Source organism: Centruroides sculpturatus, unplaced genomic scaffold, assembly GCF_000671375.1.
Source record: "Centruroides sculpturatus isolate CEXI.00-Female unplaced genomic scaffold, Cexi_2.0 scaffold510, whole genome shotgun sequence".
Taxonomy (NCBI): Eukaryota; Metazoa; Arthropoda; class Arachnida; order Scorpiones; family Buthidae; genus Centruroides; species Centruroides sculpturatus.
Window position 1 is genome coordinate 337,015 of NW_019384743.1, and position 20,732 is coordinate 357,746.

At 27.4% G+C, this 20,732-nt stretch overlaps 1 protein-coding gene across 1 annotated transcript in view; it reads left to right on the forward strand.

The window, feature by feature from the left end:
- Positions 1-20,732, forward strand: part of LOC111628414 (TBC1 domain family member 2B-like) — a 39,539-nt gene that overhangs the window by 17,586 nt on the left and 1,221 nt on the right. The window contains exons 4-15 of the mRNA XM_023372188.1: positions 1,825-1,952; positions 4,817-4,944; positions 6,259-6,265; positions 6,715-6,946; positions 11,604-11,710; positions 11,808-11,893; positions 11,961-12,054; positions 12,133-12,250; positions 13,991-14,133; positions 16,426-16,537; positions 17,991-18,122; positions 18,705-18,842. Of these exons, the coding sequence (XP_023227956.1) occupies positions 1,825-1,952; positions 4,817-4,944; positions 6,259-6,265; positions 6,715-6,946; positions 11,604-11,710; positions 11,808-11,893; positions 11,961-12,054; positions 12,133-12,250; positions 13,991-14,133; positions 16,426-16,537; positions 17,991-18,122; positions 18,705-18,842 (1,425 nt within the window). The remainder of the gene's footprint in view (positions 1-1,824; positions 1,953-4,816; positions 4,945-6,258; positions 6,266-6,714; positions 6,947-11,603; positions 11,711-11,807; positions 11,894-11,960; positions 12,055-12,132; positions 12,251-13,990; positions 14,134-16,425; positions 16,538-17,990; positions 18,123-18,704; positions 18,843-20,732) is intronic.

A 20,732-nucleotide genomic window follows, 5' to 3' on the forward strand; every position in this document is an offset into this window, starting at 1 on the left:
AGGCGACAGGGAGAAGATCGAGTCTCCCAGGGAGTTAGAAGGTCCTCCAATACTCAAATGGGAAGTTGTAAAAGCCATTGGTAAACTTAAACCCAGTAAGGCTGCTGGACCTGACAATATAGAACCAGAATGGATTAAAGCTCTAGATGATGGAGGAATCAAAACCCTGACTAAGTTATGTAACGACATCTATGAACTGGGATACCTTCCTGAAGACTTCAAACAGTCAATATTTGTTCCAATCCCCAAAAAATCAAAAGCAATTAAATGTGAGGAGTTTAGAACCATAAGCCTAATTAGTCATGTGGCAAAGGTTCTAACTTATATCTTGTTAAATAGAAACAAGGGAAGATGGACAGAAGGCATTAGTGAAACACAAAGTGGATTCCAGGAGAATAAAGGAACAAGAGAAGGTATTTTCAACCTGAAAACTATTATTGAAAGATATAGGGAAAAACAGAAGAATATTTTTCTCTGTTTTATAGACTATACAAAGGCATTTGACAATGTGAAACATGATTACCTTATTAGATGTCTAGTAGAAAATGGTATGGATGGAAAGGATGTCAGATTACTTGCCAATTTATACTGGGGACAGAGGGCTACAATAAGGATTGGCAAAGAATGTTCGCAAAGCTTCCCAATTCAAAAAGGAGTTAGGCAAGGTTGTGTGCTGTCTCCAATTTTGTTCAATCTTTATACAGAAAGAATTTTCAGTCAGGTGAAAGATCTAAAAGGAGTTAACATAGGGGGCAGAAATTTCAATAATCTTAGGTATGCTGATGACACTGTGCTATTGGCAGAAAGTGAAGGAGATCTAATGATACTGATTGAGGAAATTACAAACTTGAGCAATCAACTCGGACTAACACTGAACTGCAAAAAGACCAAAACTATGATCATTTCCAATGAAAAAGAAACTCCAAGATTAAATATTAAAATCAGAAACAGTAAACTGGAGCAGGTCAAAAGTTATGTCTATCTGGGATATATGATTACAGATGATGGAAGGAGTGATAAGGAAATTGGAAGAAGGATTGGAATTGCAAGGACTGCATTCACAAACATGAAACAAGTGCTGACTTCAAGGGAAATTAGTATAAAAACAAGAATTAGGTTGGCAAAATGTTATGTTTGGTCAACCCTGCTTTATGGAGCAGAGTGTTGGACAATGAATGCAAGTAATGAAAAGAAATTAAAGGCATTTGAAATGTGGATGATTCGGAGAATGCTGAGAGTTTCTTGGAAGGCAAGAAGAACAAATGAAGATATCCTGGCAATTGCAAACCAGAAAAGGACCTTATTAGAAGTAGTAAGGAAAAGAATTGTGAGATATCTGGGTCATGTTATGCGACACAACAGCCTACAAAAACTATTACTAGAGGGAATGATAGAAGGGCAAAGAGGTAGGGGTAGGCCAAGAAAGAACTGGTTCAGCAACATCAGGAATTGGACATACTTAACGTATGAAGAGTGCTCAAGAGAAGCACAAGATAGGTCATGGTAGCATGAAATGGTTGTCAACCTCCTGACAGGAGAAGACACATAAAGAAGAAGAAGAAAGACTGACATTGACACTACCCCATAAGTGGCAAGAGGACTTCAGAATTTGCAGAAAATTTAAATTTTAGACATATGGTCAAATTGTTTGTAAGTTAAACATTTGTAAGTAGGGGAGTGGCTGTATTAATTTAATAATAAATAAATGTATATATTTATGAATTATTTAAAATATCATATAATAATTAAATTTTCAATTAAAAAATTTTTATAAAATTTAGTATTGAAAACAAAATAAACACACACAATTTTTATAAATTATAGCTGGAAGGAGCACTCATTAGTTTGAAAGATGATTTGTGTGCTGTTGAAGATGAATTGGAAGCAAGTCGTGAAGTTGTGAAAGTATTACATCAGCAACTGAATGATATAATTATGGAAAAAGATACATTGTAAATATATTTATTTTATCTTAGATTATTATTTCATGCTCGATAGTAATTATATTTGTACAATTGATATTTTGTAAACTAAAAATATACATTAACTCAAAAAATTTTTTGAGTGAAAAATTAGGTAAGTACAGTAATACCTCGACTTATGCTACCCCGACTTACGTGAACCCGGAGTTATGTGATTTTCAAATCTCATGGATTCGTCTTTTGTTTGAGCGCCACGCAACTCTTGATTACTCACTCCCCCTACACTATTGTTCAGCTTACATGTTTGGACGTGTCGTGCGGAATCGACACATAGCTACAATTTATTTTGTGTTATTTATTTCTGTGTTTGTTATATCTACGGAGACTCAAGAGAGTCTATGTGGTGATTTCTTGTAACCATGAACGAATCAAAAGACGAGATATGATTAACGAGAACATTTATTAGCTTACATACATCCGACTTGGATTTTACATAAATTGCGAAATTATACCCCGACTTACGTGGTTATCGCTCGATCCCACCTATAGTGTAAGTTCGGGGTATTACTGTAATTGAAAATTTGTTTAATTCAGGTTAAGTTTTATTATAAGTATCTGTAATGTATAAATTATTTTGAATGTTGTTATTTTTAATAATTGAAATTTTTTTGTATTTTTGTTATATTTTTACTGATTTTAAACATACTCTAATATGGAAAATGTGAATGATTAAGATAAGTTTTGATTAATAACTAAGTTATTTATTATATTATGATTTAAATTGAGGATTTCATTATTAAACTGGTGATTTATTATAACATATCAAATCTAAGAAATAAGTTTTGGAAACTTTCAAAACGTTTTTGAAAAGTTTTAAATGACTCAAGTAGCAAGTGATTTACAGCAAGTGTATTTTTGATTATTTAAAAATACAGTTTATAAAATTACAATTAAATGGGGACTTAGCATGATGCATAATATTTATATACATCATTTTCTAAACACTAGCAGTTAGCAACCTTTTTCTATCCCATTATTTATATCTTATTATTCATTATTTATGGTATAGATATATTTCTATTGCCATTTTAACATATATGGTTAAAAGTTGTCTACATGTGCTTAGCTTGTTCCATATATTTTAAAAATAATTTTTAAACATGTTGTTCTATGCATTTCATGTTCTAATCTTACTAGTTAAAAACCTGAGGACGACTGGGGTACGGTTAAAAATGTTAGTTTTCCATTAAAGTGTTGTTACTGGACTCTAAGGTTCTTGAGTGTGAATTATCCATTCCAGTATTTCTGTAAGAAGTTGTTTTAATAATTTTCAATGCTCATAACTTATTATTTTTTTTTTTTTTTTTTTTTAGGGTTATCTATGAGGGAAGGCTAAAAAGTAATGCACACATGTAGAGCATGAATGAAATGATTTTCAGAAGCGTGCCAGGTGGCATATTGAAGTAACATTCCCCCTCTATGCGTATGTACAGTTTGAGGTTGTTGCATTTATTCAGTATATTTTGAGAAGCAGAAATATGGAGACGTGTTCTACTGCTATGTCAACGCGAGTTAAAAAGTGTGCCGTTATCGAATTTTTAACTGCTGAAAAAGTGACTCCTACTGAGATTCATCATCGCTTAAAGGCTGTTTATGGTGACAATGCTGTTGATAGGTCTATTGTAAATTGATGGATAATAAAATTTCGTGGTTGCGAGCCTGGAAAAGCCATAATTGTTGATGAAACACGCAGTGGATGTCTGATCACTGCCACAGACGATTACCATTGCTCCTCGTTGCAATGTTTAATTCTTCTCAGTATATACAGACTCTAAAACACTTCCGACATTGAGTTTGTCATGTTAGAGGCAGCCTGGTGCCAATAATGCAACATGACAACATCCATCCACACACCTTGCGTGCAACTGGAGAGGCTCTGCGAAACCTGAAGTTTGAACCAATTTTACACCCTCCTTATTCCCCCAATCTTGCGCCTTGAGATTTTTATTTTTTTCCTCTACTCAAGAGAGACCTCAAGGGTGATCATTACACCTTGAACGATGAGGTGAAGGCAGCTGTCAAGTCCTGGATTCAAAGAAAAGTCGGAAGAATTTTTCAGTGACGGAATGAAAAACTTGTTACACGTTGGGAGAAATGTGTTAGCCTTAACGGTGATTATGTTGAAAAATAAATATATGATTTTGAAGCTTAAAAATTGTACTTTAATGTACTTTTTGCCCGATCTTGCTATTTGTTTTTGTTCGTGTTCTACAAGCATGTGTGCATTACTTTTCAGCCTACCCATGTATTTAATTTTCACATAATGATTGTTTTTCTTTCAAAGTTTTAAAATATAGAAAATATAAACTATTGATAGTTTGGAAATAGGAAAATCATAAACAAAACTGTTTCCAGTTTATTATAATTCATTTTAAGATTCTAATACAATTAGCATGTTCTTTTATGTACTGTAATGAATTTCTGTAGGAATTTCTATAGAAAGTTTTAAATCTGGAAGAATGTTTGAAAAGTATCAATCAAGTACTGTGCATTGTCTTGGCTTAAACAATAAGAAGCGTAATTTTTTTAAGAGAAAATAAATTAGTGACACAAATTGAAAGAAAGATAATTGTAAAATATTTTAGTATTAACTTTTTTATTACAATAATTCTATCTAAATTCTATCTAAAGAATTAAATGTTAGAAACCCAGGATTGATTTACATCATTAAATTTGCATATTACTAAGATTATTTAATAAAATTTCTTTATTAAAATTTAATATATTTCTAATTCTAACTTTTGTTTTTAAATCTTAATGATTTTGGTCTTTCAAATTGATTATAAAATGAATATTATTTGAATATTTTTACTGAAATTATTATTTTTAAATAGAATTAGGCTTCTTAAATCATCATCAACTCAGGGTGAGATAGATATTTTAACTCAGAAGGATCAAGAATTAGCACAATTAAATCATCAACTAGTTATTGAACAACAAGAATGTGACAGATTTCGAAATANCAATCGACATTAGACATTATTTAACCCACACTAACAAAAAAACATGACATAAAATTGCAAGTCAGCGTATGTATGTATTTTTATTATTACATATAACGTAGTAAGAAAGTACATATATATATATATATATATATGCACACAATGAAACCTTTTGTACTTATTCCAGCAATTTCATTCAGAAATATGAATGTTTTTAGTCACCTTTAGTGGCCCTCTTCAGGTTACAAGCTGTTCCATTTATCAATCATTTAAAAGATAGAGAACTGTTCTATGGATATGATTAATGTAGAATGCTTTTTTAAAAGATGATATCTGTAGAACATTTCTCTAGGTTTTAAATGAATTGATGAATGGAATGGCTTGTAACCTGAAGAGGGTCACTAAAGGTGACCAAAAACATTCTCATTTCTGAATAAAGTTGCTGGAATAAGTACGAAAAGTGTCATTGTGTGTGTGTGTGTGTGTGTGTGTGTGTATATATATATATATATATATATAATATTTCAGATACTAATCATCATTTAATTCCAACACATTTAAAACAAAGTTGATTAATGTCAAAACAGACAACAAAAGAAAAGGAAACAAAAGGCATAAATATTGAACTTTTTATAGAATGAAAGAAAACTCTTGAGTGCTAGTATCAATCTAGTATCAATTTGGTTTATATCCATTTATAACATTTTCAGAAAGAAACTTTTGTAATTGTTCAGATTATTTAGATATCTGTGCATGGCTTAAGAAAATTGATATTAATGAGATTATAAGACTAAAATGAGTTTTTATTAACAAATATTGAAACTATGATGTACAGGTATCTTATAAAACACGTTAGTTATGTTTCAAAAAAGTACCATGTTATACAAAATAAAGAACTAATAAAAAACATGGGATTAATGTTCCAAAAGTTAACAAAGATATACTATTGTTTTTTGTTACTAAGAGAAATATATTTATTAAAGCAATCAATGATTTATTTCTAATAAATAATTAACTAATAATCACAATTAAAAGTACTGTATGACACATTAATATCAATTTTAGTTAAATGAGTGAGTTTTCTTTTTACAAAGTATCTGAGCTTTTTTGTTGATCTTGATCAGAAGTAACGCTTTCATATTTTTTTTTATTTTTAAGGATGACAAAATAAAAATATGTTATTAATTAAAAATTTCTTGTAGCATTTATTCAATCTAGTACTGAGTGATTTCCCCTCAAATTTGTTTTCAAATACTGAATTGAGTTGGGAAAGTTCAAGTACCAAGTTCATTTGATTCTCAGCAATTCCCATCATTCTTAGCATTAGGTGTTATATAACAATTACTATGGTTGTTGAAATACTGAATGTAAATGGGGTTTGCTTGCAAAACCTCTGCAGGAGAAATCGTGGGTAACAGCTAGTATATATATATTTATATTTATTCAAATTGCTATTTTCTAGTGGAGTTATTCAAATTGATAGAATTTTATATATTATTTTTGCTTGATTCTTGACATACAACATATTACTATACAAAAAAATGTTTCTTAAAAATCCTTAAAATTGTAATGCCAAATTTTATAAATTTTTCAAGAACTATAATCTATGAAATAGCTTTAATACATTGATTTGATATTATTATTTAGTTGAAATTTATTATTATTAAATTTAGAAATATATTTTGCATTGTATTAATATGTATCATTTTTATAAATTATATATGCTGATAAATTTTAAACAAAAAAAAATTTTAATTAAAATTACCATTTTTCAATTATTATTTTTTAAGTCGTTTAGAAAAGGAAATAGAAAAATTAAAGGAAAAAATAGCTTTATTTGAAGAACTACTTGGTGAGAAAGATAAAATTGTTGTAAACTTGACAAATGAGATTTTTGATTTGGAAACAGAAAAAAGACAAAAAAGTATTGAAAACAGAACAAACAGCAATGATTCATCTGAAGAAAGTCAAGGAAAACAGTCAGGATTTATAGTTGAACAAGATGAGATGGAAGATCTTCAAGTAAATTTTATTTATAAATTATATTAATTGATTAACATTACATAAATTTTATATATTTATATTAAAATTATACACACTTGTATTAATGATGATTTAATTAAACTTATGATAGGTTTATATAATGGATTTGTGACAGGTTAAGTATTAATTTGAAAAATTTTTTCTTTATCTTTTTTAGTTTGCTTTTCGTTCAGGCAAAGTCTGTGAAACTATTCTTTACATTTTGGTTTATAGAAAAATTCTTTGAATTTGTCAATAACAATTATTTATGATCATGAGATCAGTTCTATGTTAACTTAATGGATTGTATATGTACTGGTGATTTTGAAAGTGGTCTAAATCAAAAATGGGAAAACATTGAATTTATTTCACAAACTATTTGTAAAATTTTGCAATTAGATAAAATACCTATTTTGCAAGAGTAAATATATTTGTATATTCTTTTTTATACAATTCAATATTATAGTGATGTTTTATTTTACTTGAAAATATTCATTGAATTTGTTTCATAACAAAACTTTCCAACATTTAGGTTATTTTTTTCTGATTGACATTACCAATTATCTTGAGGTTCAGAACATCAAGATAAAAATTTTGATTAATACCTTGTTTACAATGAAGTCCTTGCAAACTGAAAATGAGATGATTATTACTTTCAGATTTGACTTTAGTTGCTAATTTTTTGGTCGTAGAGAACTCAGTGCTCTCCATTGTGATGACTTATTTTGTGAGTTCTGAATATTTTGGGGATAAAATATTCCCAGAAATTATAGAAAATCTTTTAAAAATTAAATAAAATAATAATAATTCGAAATTTTTATCAAAGATAAAAATCAGAGAGAACAAGGAGCAAATGTTTCCTGTGTTGACAGTCAGTTCCCGAGAGAGATCTTATCTCCCATGACTAAAGGGCTGACTAAACTAAAAAGACTCATCATGACACAGTCAGATGATCTTAATCCTTAATCTGTATTGGAGGATAAAAATAGTATAGAGGATATGTGCTAAACTCCAGGCACATCACTATCACTGTATCCTCAAGTTTAACTTAGTGCCATACTTTATAGATTGAACTTCTGCCCAAAAGACAGGAAGGTTACAAGTCAAGAATAATATGGAGGTATTATAATAGTACTTTTGTAAACTCTCTCTTGTATTCTGAAGGTAGAATACCTAAAGATTAGGGTCAATCTAGAATTGAAGACTTTTATAGTCATTTTTGTTGAATATTATTATATTATAGTTTGTAACCACTTTTATATAGTTTTATTAAATTAGTTTTGTTTTTGTTTAGAAAGGAGTTTGTCGATTGCTCTCGATTAGTATTCTAACGTGACACTCCCACTCGTATATTTCAAGCCCCTCCTATAATTTATGCAGACGATGTCACTCGGATGTCACCTCTTGATTTTGTTTACACGAGTTAGGGCACATATTCTAATTACCCTAGCTGGTGTTGGGAATCCTGACAGGAGACTGGATTTTATGATCGTATGTCTCCACTTTTTTAATAAACACATTTAAAGCCATCCATTGACGTAGAGATTGGATCTCATGATCTTGTGCAGATTAACTGGTCATTAGAATTTACCCATGACCCTCTGCTTATCTCAGTTTTGTTTCTATGTCTGAATCATAAATCCAAACTTTTATTGCTTGTTATGATGTTACCTAAAACATCTGGTCTGATTTCACCCCTTTTCATGAATTCTCTTCATGTTTCACTTTGTGAAAGTCAGGATTGAAGTGAGGAACAAATTTGGCAGCAATATAATTCATACCAAAAACATTGTTTAAAATGTTTTATAAGAGTCATATGATATCCTACTTTTTTCAACCTCCTGGTTAAATCAGTAACCAGTTAGCATGCATATAGATATGCAAACTTGGATATATTTTCCATACAATTTTGGAATTTGAAGACCTACCTTATTTTCATTTGTCTTATTCTTCACTAAATTCTGCCTTTAAAGCATCAAAGCAATTCAAAATACTGTATTCACTCGCTTATAAGACGATCTTACATATAGGATGAGGTGTGACTTTAAAGATGAAAATAAAGAAAATTAGATTTATTAATACAATTTTATTTTGTTTAATCACAAATAAAATGTCAAATTCACATAAATGCACACATTGTCCTGCAAAAATTACTGGTATCTTAAACTTTAAGGAAAAATCTTGCAAAATCGATAACATAATTTGTTCATGTTAAACTGGACAATCAGGAACCTTTTTTGCCAATTCTTAACAGTTGAATCCACACTCTGTTGATTACACTTAAGAGTTTCTCCAAATTCTGATTTCTGAATAAACATGTTTTCATGTGGAATGGATTAAAACTTATATCGGGTTCTCATGTAATTATGGAATTTTAATTTAAAATTAAATTCAAAAGCTTTGCTTTTCCTATTGCTATTCATATTTAATCCTGACAATACACAAGAATGATTGAAACAATTCAGATAAAATAGTTTTGTTTTTTGTCACCAGAGGGTGAGCATCTGGTAAAAAATGCAAACACATGGTTCACAAAAGTAATTGCAAAAATGCCTTCGCTTGCGCATATAGGATGACCTAGGTTTTTGAAGCAGTGAAAAATGAATAAAAACCTTGTCTTATACACAAGTAACTAAGGTATATGGTTTAATTCAAAGTACAGTAGAGCATCGATTATCTGACCTCCGATTAACTGTCACATCTGTGAGATTAGCAGTGGACCACTGGGCTCATCCCAAATGACCATTTACTCTGCAACAGGTTGGTAAAACCCATTCTCGGCTTGTCGGATGGCTAGGAGGGCAAAAATTTGAGTGGCGAGTGCGTCAGTAAGTCGGCAGGTTTCCTTCAGAGACAGGAGACAGGTTTAAAAACTAAACAAGCATTTATTTATATAACTAAGCTAGGATACATAGGTTAAATGCGATTAAATAAGTTCACTATACAAAAGGGACAATAATAGCTTTACCTGCCTAGTCTGATAGCTTTACCTGCTAGTCTGAGAGAGAGTTCACAAAGCTCTAAAAACTACAAATACCTCTATGCTGATATGTCTAATATGCGTTTGTTGAATATGTTCGTTAATGGCGATGGAAGCTCAAATGGCTGTAGTTGGTCATATGTCCTTTCATCTGGAGTATGGAGACAAATATGGCACATCTACCAAGTATAACTTCCGAGGGATCGCTTGGAGCTTTCAGGGACTCGAGCTCTTATACGTTATTCGTGGGAAATGAGTCACATGATCGACTTCTGTTGACACTTATGGTGCATTCCAATTAACTAACTGTCAACTTTCCCACCATAATGTGAAAACAATCGGTGACCTCCGATATATAGTTCTCACCAAGAGTGGTTTTTCCTCGGAGTTGTTTACAAAGATTTTTCCGACATCGGCGTAAAAATTGTGGATTTCACACATCGGTTAACCGATCGTTCTAGTCGGCAAATTTCAAATGTCCGCTAGTAATGTGGCACTACAATATTTGGCTGTCTTGGCTACTTTAATATTGTTTTTGTGTGTTTTAGCTGGCAACATTGGCTCGATCATTGAAAGGAAGCCAGTATTTAAACGAGACTTAATTTTCTAATTATGAGTGGTTGTTTGTTTTGTGAGCAATAAAATAATTTAAAAATAATTTTTAATGATACAATAGTGACGATTATTATTTAATAAAAAAATTTGTTAGGTTTAATATTGATGAAAATTCAACGTAAAGTTGGTTAATAGTGATATATTAATATACTAATTATGTGGGATATACTAATATACTATACTAAAAATGTATTTTTTTCCTTCTTTTCGGTTATCTGATTTTTTTCAGTTATCTGACTCAATTGGGTACACACCCAATTGAGTCAGATAATCGATGCCCTACTATATCATCTTCAAAGGATATTTTTAAAATTTGATGGTTCTGTTTCCAAATTTAAAAGAAAATAGAATTACAGAAATCACTACATATCTCAAAAGGAAATACTTTATGATACAAATTCAGTGGAAATCAACTCACAATTGATTATATTATAATTATAATGTCACTAGTTTCCCTTACCATTTGCTAACTATAAAATTGTGTGTGTAGTCTGAGTATGTTTTGATTAAATGTCATATATACTTATATATACTGTATGTCTCACTTATGATGATTTTATGTAAACAATTTATATAATATACTTTGGTTTAGTTCTGCTAGTATCTGATTGTATTATTTTAAATTGCAAATATTTAGTTTTAGATTGTTTGTCAATTTAAATGTTGTCATTCTATTATTTTATTAAAATCTCTAAATTTTGAAAGCAATATTTATCACATTTGGAAACAATTTTAATTTATGATTTCATTTAAGCATCTGTTAATATTAAAACAGTTAAAAATTCAGAAATTAACTTATTTAAGAAAACTGCATCAATAGAAGAGATCAAAATATTTGCACTAAACTAACTCTATATTATGATATTCTATCAAACTGTTTTAATTTTTGTGTAGAGATTTAATGTGTTATTAAAAATTAGTGAGGTATTAACTTTGATACTTAAATACTTGCTGCAAATATATAAATTTAATGTAATTGTCACTTTCAATCTATAATTTCAGTTCATAAAAGAGTAATTCTTATCATGTATATAGATATTTATTTGTCATTAAATTTTTTAGGATGCATTACAAGCTTTTGAATTGCAAAACAAATTTCTTAATAAAGAAATCCTTGAATTAAATCAGTTAAGAAAGTATGGAGAAGAAAGAGAACATAAATTAATAGTGTAAATAAATCAATTTATTCTGATGTTTTATTTAAATAAAATTATATGCAATAATTTTTTTATCATTAATTTAATGTTTTTATTTATTATTTTATAGTAAATGTAGTGAGTGGGAAGCAAAATGCTGCCAGATTCAAAGTAAATTGTTATATTTGTTAAAAGAACTAGATAAACCACATTCAGGTAAATATTCTAATTAGTACGAAAAATTAAAATAAAATGTAATAATTCACTATCAAAACTACTTTAGATAGTCAAACTCAGGAAACTATACGACGACTTTTGGATGAAGCTACTTTGGACAATTCTCGTCCAAATTCATTTTACGTATCAACTTGGGCTAAGTAATTAAAATTGTTTACAGATAAGAAAATATATTGAAAATTAAAGCTAATTACTGTAGTGTAATAATTTATTTCCAGTAATAAAGACTACGATGATCTTGGTTTTAATTGGAAATGGGGTAAAGAAGAAGATTTATTAGCAAGCAAAGCTGAAAATTTGAAAAAAAGATCTGAAGATATAACAAATAAAATGAAGGTTAGTCAATTATATCATTTACATTAGACTAGTGATAGGAAATTTATAGTTACTAAATCTTTATGATAGTTATGTATGTAACAAAGCCTGTCATCATAGCAATATTGATTGTAGAAAGAAAAAGCTTCTTATAAAATAGAATTAATTCATATTTAGTTTCAGTAAATATTAAATATTATTTAACTAACAATATCTATTTAAATTTAATAATACTGTATAAATGGATAAAGTTAAATATTTCTATTTCCAAATTTGAAAGATGATTTGTTCATTTAATACTTTATTTGTTGAAAAATGCATCTGCCACATATTTTAAGTATTCAAATTTTAGACTTTTTCTGAACATTTTAAAATAACAAATAGAAGAAACATTCAAAAACTACAATGTCTCTTTGCATAACAATCTCTTTAAACCACAGAAAAATAAAGTCACTTAGTAGAATCAACTTTTATTCAGAGGTTCTTTTCCTTAATATGCAGAAGTTCTCTTAAAAAGTACAGTACATTGCAAACACTATTTTTTTTAGTGATTTTTGTCATTCTAATTTTTATTTTCTTATTTTCTGAACATTTTTTGTAAACTATTTTGATGTGATATATCTCAGAATTATAACTCATTTTATAAAATTTTTGAAGATTTTTAGTATTAAAAATAATAAAATTAAAAAGTTTATGAAATATTCTTGAACATGAATAAAAGGACAGAAAATAATCTACATAATAGCTTCAATAATTAAGTCAAAAGACTTATAAAAATTGTTTTAAAGAACAAATAAGATTTGTTTAAATAGTTTTGAGTAGTACTAATTCACATCTTCCTCTCACTTTCCAGCATTTACTGAATTACATAAACATTTTTGGCTACCTTTAGTGGGCTGTGTCAAGTTAAGCAGATTCTATATCGAATGTTTATTCCAAGTTCTATAATTAGGTTAAGTAGATAGAGTTAATCTGCTTAACCTAATGCAGGCCACTGAAGGTAGCCAAAAATGTTCGTTTTTAATCAGTGAATGCTGGAAAGTGAGAGGAAGGTGTAAATTTTAGTATTTAGAAGATAGTTCCAGCTTTAGGATTAACAAGTTAAAATTTTTGAGTAGCTCATTTATTTTCAAAACATTGCTAATGATTAATAAAAAATAAAATTACAACAAATATAAACATCCATTAACTTGATTTTTGATTAAAGCCAACTGGTCTGCAGGATTATATTGGGAATTATAGTAAATATAATTATAAATAAATTAATATTAATTTATTTATAATTATATTTACTATAATATTTGTAATTATTAAATGTANGTAAAAAAAAATACTATTCTTATGGTAAACCAGAATATTAGTTCTAGACCAGTAAAAATAATGTGATAAATCAATTAATACAATAAGATGTGTTTAACAAAATATTTAAATTTTAATTAAAAAATCAGAGGTGAAACAATTGTAACTTACTTACCTGTAAAATTTAATAAATGTATAATTAATCATACAAATTTTGTTTTAAAAATTCTAAGAACTTTTTTAAAAAATGATTCATAAGTTGTGTAAAAAGAGAATTGACTTTTCTAGACCATGTTAGATGAAAATCATAAAACAAAATTGTGTGTATATTTATATTTTTTTTAAGTAACTTTTTACTAATTTCTGCATTTAGCATATGTATTGAAATTAAATATTTTATTAATTTTTAAAGAAGGAAAAACTTTGATTTTTGAAGTGTTAACTTTTATTTAATTTTAATAGGATTCAGAAATACTTTCGTGGCGAGTGAAATGGGACAACTTTATGGCTAATGTTAATACTAAAGATTTACCGAGAAGTCTTGAACTTAAAATGTTAATTCGTTCTGGAATTCCTCAAGAATATAGAGGAAAAATCTGGAAAAGGTAATTATAATAATCAGTCTTGAAATTGTATTCAGTATGCATAGAAAGGTAATGCTCATAATGTAGATAGATAATAGATTTACATCAGAAATATAAATATTTTAGTTTTATATAAACAAACTATAGATTTAAAGAAGTAAAACTTTATTTCATACTTGGAAATTACTATAAAGTTAAGAAAAGTATTATTTGACAATTTGATTGCTATTATTTGGGAATTTTGATATATCAAGCTTTTCTAAATATCACAATCACTTTCTATTTGATATATCAAACATGAAGACAACTATTTAATATCTTTATTTATAGACAAGACTATGTCTTGTCTATAAAATCTTACTGCCATTTTTTGTTACCAGCATAGAGGTATGAAGGAGTACATGTTGAGAATTGATATTTGGCACAGAGTATTAGGTGCCCAAATCATTTGTGCATAAAAAAATTCAGACTTGTAGGTAGTCAGGAGATCGAGAACCGAGTCAAAATAAAATACAAAATGGCGATCCTCTTCTACAAACAGGCAAAACAGGCACCTCACTCCACTGAAGTTAGGTGGGGGAGAGTACCATCCACAGTCATTCTAACAAGTGAACTCTGACCTTAGGACTGAACATGTAGTTTCTTCTATGTTAAATAAAATTTGTAATCTAATTTTGTAAATTTGGGAGTGCTTCAAATATGACGTTAAAATGGTTTTATGTCGTTACAAGTGGGTTTTTTTTTAACATTATCTAGTATAGTAAAATCATGGGACTGATAAAAATTTGACATTATATTAGGGTTGTCATTACATCCAATGACGTTAAACTGTATATTGTTTGTGCAAAATAAAAATAATTTTGGACGATACAATAACTACAATTATTTTTTTCAAAAACGGGAAATTTTTGTTATACGTTGACAAAAATTCAACCCGGGCCGACACGCAATGGAGAGAAATTTTAAAATTGGATAGGTTAATTTTATCGAAAATGCATCTTGGACGATCTCGTGGTCATGGGCGGCAAAGTTTGAACAATCATGCCCAAAAGCAGCAATACCAAAGAAGATTGGAGAATGAGAACGAGTCCCGCCTTGAGCATCAAAGTGATTCCGCTTAGTAGTGAGTCTCATAGACATAGTCTTGTTCCAAAATACGGTTTTGCCATTTTACTTGTTTTCATTTGTTTTTATAAATATTATGAAAAATTAAAAGTAATATGTAAAGTGTATTATTAGCATATGACAATAACTTTTGACATTTTTGTTAATTTTTGATGAATAAAAGTAATTTATAATTAAAGCCAATCAATGAAAACTGGGTTAGTACTCCAATAGAATAACTACAATAATACCAGCATTTGTCTGTAGTAAAGTTTATTCTTTTTGCTAGATGTTTGTGTTGTTCAATTGTAATTTATAATTATTTTATTTTAAGTTGATTACAAATTTTTATAGTAGACTGTACAATTACTGAAGTTTTAACATAAGTTTGATAAAAATTAAAATGTTTTCACTATTTAATGAAAATAAATAATAATAATCTTTAACCATATCCTTAACAATAAAAAAAAATGTTCTTGTAGTGTTAACTTTTTTAGAGTTTAATTTTTATGTTTATTGTTTTTTATATTTATGTTAATTAACTTTAAAAAGTAAAAACGCATTTAAAAAGATTTTTAAAATAATAATACCATTATTAAAATATGTTATTAAATTTTTAATACTAATAATAATTAATGATAAAAAAATAATAGAAAAGTCTGTTTTTACATGGTAGATATGTTACTGAAATATCCATGTAAAAAAAAAATACTATTCTTATGGTAAACCAGAATATTAGTTCTAGACCAGTAAAAATAATGTGATAAATCAATTAATACAATAAGATGTGTTTAACAAAATATTTAAATTTTAATTAAAAAATCAGAGGTGAAACAATTGTAACTTACTTACCTGTAAAATTTAATAAATGTATAATTAATCATACAAATTTTGTTTTAAAAATTCTAAGAACTTTTTTAAAAAATGATTCATAAGTTGTGTAAAAAGAGAATTGACTTTTCTAGACCATGTTAGATGAAAATCATAAAACAAAATTGTGTGTATATTTATATTTTTTTTAAGTAACTTTTTACTAATTTCTGCATTTAGCATATGTATTGAAATGATGCATAAAAAATATCTTTAATTTTTAGCCTATTTATTAGGTTAAGAAATATTGATAAAATTGAAAATTCACAATTATTATTTTTAATAGATATTTTTTAAAAATTCTGCTTTAACATCATGTTTATTTATATTTCTTTTTAGATGTATTGATATGAGAGTTGGTCAGTTTAGGTCACAATGTTGTCCTGATTATTATGAAAACCTTCTTTGTGCAACTGCAAATCTCAATAGGCTAGATCCTGCTGCAAAACAGGTTAATTTATTTTTAATTGTTTTTGAAAAGTTCATATCTTTAATTTTGATAGTATTAAATACTTAATTTAGATTAAGTATTTAATACTATCAATTATAAGAATACTATTTAAAATAATATATTAACAAGTAGAAAATTATTATTTATAATTTTCTACTTGTTAAAATATATATGAAAATGTATAATTATAATATAATGATACTTTCTATTGTTACTTAATCTATTATAATAGTTTTCTGATAGTTTCAGTTCTATTCTTTTGTTTTAAATATTTCAAGTAAAGGTTTAGATCTGTTACAAAAAAATTTTATTATAGTAGATAACAAGTATATAATTGAATGTTTGATTATTTGAAATATTTAACAAGTTAAGTTTTACCAGTTATTTTATTGTTTGTAAATTTTATAAATTTATTAAAATATTTTACTGTTAGCAGCAATTTTTTTGACCAACCATTTGCTTTCATAAATGTATACCATCTGGCACTGAATACACTAATCTAAAAGGTAATTTTTTAGTAATGATTTGTATAAAAAGGAAATACTATACCAATCCATGTTCATAGCTGGTCTTTTCTTTAAAATTTTACTTATACTTAAATCACAAATTGTTAGTAGAATTGAGGTCAAGATGATATCCAGACATTTTTCATCTTATAATAATTTTAATCGCACTTTATTTTGAATAGTGAGTACACAATGACATAGAACTTTTTTCTTAAAATATTTGTCTTTTAGATATCCCTAAAGATGACTTTGTATTATATCAATTTATTTTCTAATATTTCAATACAATTTTTAGCTTTCATTGTTACATCTATAACTACAGTAGATATATAATCCTAGACATAAATTTGATCTGTAACACAATGGTTTTATGACAGTCTGACCTTAGTACAAAAGCATTTTTTTTTTTTTTTTAATCCTCAATAATGCATAAAGCATTTTTGAGATTGAGAAAAAATTTATTTAGAGATTGCTTGTAAGCTGATTTTCACCTGATTATTAACAATAAGTAAAAATCTTGTGTTGCTATATAACTGTGGATTGCAACTCTTTCTTGGTCTCTTCCTCCACTTGTATTGATTTTAAACAATGAAGGTAAATTGTTGAATAGTGAAAATTTTTTTGCTACCAGTTTAAAAATATTAAACTAAATTTGAAATCTTAAGAATGAAGAAATGTTCATCAGGACAGTAACTATTCTGCTTGAAATGTTTTTTTCTTTTGTGCATAACAAATTTTTTATATTCTAAGACAAAGTAATTACTATTCTTGAAAATTGAACACTGTTATAAAATTGTATAAAATGATATTTATTTAATTTCATATGTATTTTTAAAATACTGCTGCTATGTTTGCATATATATTTATTATTAAAACTTAATATTAAGTATTTACAATTAATTTATATTCACTAAAAAATTCATCTGAAAATTTTAATTTTATTTAAGATTGAACTGGATTTGCTAAGAACATTACCCAATAATAGGCATTATGAAAATCTTGACTCTAGTGGAGTACCTCGGTTACGGAGAGTATTGCTTGCTTATAGTAGACATAATCCAGCCATTGGTTATTGTCAGGTATGTGTACAGCAACTGTTATCACATCCAAAAGTTATTCTGAGTTTTAAATTAAAGTCAAAGGCCTAAAATCATCAAGCTGATAGAAAAAGATTATTCCTGTATACATACTAAAAGTTGATATGATGATAGATTATTTGTCTGGTAAAGAATGAAAAGTTAAATTAGATCTTAATAAAACATCATCATTTTACATGTATCAAAATCTTATTTCTTTCTGTCTAAGGAGCGCATATAGGAAATCAGTATAAAAGAATACGTGAACATTCAGGATGCAGCAAAAATTATAATTACTACTGTATTGATTGAACAAATTTTTAAGAATGAAGTAAAAATTAAATGAAATAGCCTCTTCATTATTATGCTAGCATTTTTAAAGTATTCATCATTAAGACTGCTGAAGAATTTCTTATCATGTCATATGATACTTTCATCAGTAAAAGATATGAAAGATCTTTTTTGAATATATTTTATTCATGCAAAAATCCTAGAATGTACAGACATTTTAGTTTAATTACATATTTTTATTAAAGCTGCTTCTTTTTAGTGATGCTTTAACATAGACAATTTTATTTTAACTAGGGTATAAATCGATTAGCAGCTATAGCTCTATTATTTATGGAAGAAGAAGATGCATTTTGGTGTCTTGTTGCTATTCTAGAATATATTATGCCTGCTGACTATTACAGCAAAACACTAATAGCATCTCAAGTTGATCAAGTAAGATTTACATAGTCAATATATAACTAAAGTAGATGAAATAAATTTAAGAAATTATTTTATGCATATATATATAATAATTCAATAATTTGATTTATAGACAAAACTGATAATTTTACAGAATTTACATTAAGATTTTATAATACAGTAGAGTGTCGATTATCCAAATCAATTGGAGACAATTTGGAAGATCGATGTTTCGGATAACCGATTATGTACGAAAAAAAAGATTAATTTATCCCATCTTAACATTTTTCTCTGTTGCGTGTCGCTTTGTGTTGAATTTTCGTCGATGTTAAGCCTAACGAAGACTATTGTACTGTTAAAAATTATTTTTTTATTTTGTATGAACAAAATAAATATATTGAAAAATATAAAAACAATAAAAAATTATACTTCAGAAGTTAATTTAGTATCAAAAACGTAAAATATTTGAGTAGCCCAAGACATAGCCAAAGATTGCAGCGCCACAGCACTGGCGAAAATTTAAATTTGCCTACTGGAATTCTTTCGGATGATTGACTTTCGGATAATCGACGCTCTACTGTAATAGTTTTTCTTCTTTACATGTGTTTAAAATTGATATTTTTGTAATTACAAAACAGTTCTAACATTTTAAATCAAGTATCCTAAATATAAAATATATTAAATAGCAAATTAATAAGAAAGCTTTTATTAAGTCTTATTCTTTAAGTGTTTAATTTTAAGGTCACACACTAAATTTTTGTGATTACATATAGGAAAAATATATTATTTGTATTTGGTAACAAGTGATAAATAAAATGATTTGAATATATAAAATGTAAAACAAAAATATTTAATAGAAAGAAAAAGATAAATAATAGAATTAATTTATAATATAATATATGCATTTTAATTATTTAAAACTACATTTTTTAGTACAGTAATTTTTTAAACTGCAGGTAATTGAAACTGGTTTTCAGTTACCTGCCAAAGGAAAATGACATTTCTTGAAGTTCTAAAATTCATTTAAATATTTATCACAGCTTTATTAAAAGTGTTTATAAATACAATCGCCATCAATTTACATATAATTAAATAAAACAGTTTTAACTTTATATAATCTACTTTTGTAACAAAATTAAAATTTACATAGCAGGTACATCAGTTTTACATTTCAGTTTTATTGTATAATGACTGAATGGAAAATAGTAGACAAAAGGACAATTTCATGATACAGCCCAGGCAGACAGGCATTTACATAATTTATGAGTTCAAAGTTATGAATTTCTAATTTTTAATAAAGCTGTGATAAATATTTAAATGAATTTTAGAACTTCAAGAAACCCAAAAACTTATTCACACCAAGCTGTTTTCAAGAAATGTCATTTTCTCACCAAAGATTCAAACTTACATTTGTTTCATTATTGCAAAGAACATAAAACTTTGTTTGTGTAGAAAAATATTTAAAACCGTATGTTTGACCATTGTGAGTTACAGTAATACGGAAAAGTTATATCAAATGTGGAAAGAATTGAAAAAAAAGAACAGAAAAGAGCATGTTTAGTAAAAATTAAGAGGAGAAGTAAGATTATAAATAATAATGGCATTTGTTTTTATAATGTTGAGCTATATGTAATATGAGGTCAAAACATAATTAATGTAAGAAAAAATTTAAATGTAATTAGAACATTTATTTTTCAAACATATAACTGTAAAACATCTTGTTTATGAGTACATTGCTAAAACAATGTACGTTTACTCCATACTCTAAAGAACCTAGAATTAAGTTTAATTTGTTAAGATGACATGTCTTTCTCAAATATGTTTTGGTATAAACAGTTTTTGGCTTTCTTAAAGATTTATTGGTCATCTGAAATTCAATATTGAGTTATTATTTCTTACTGTTAAAGATTTAAATAAATTTAA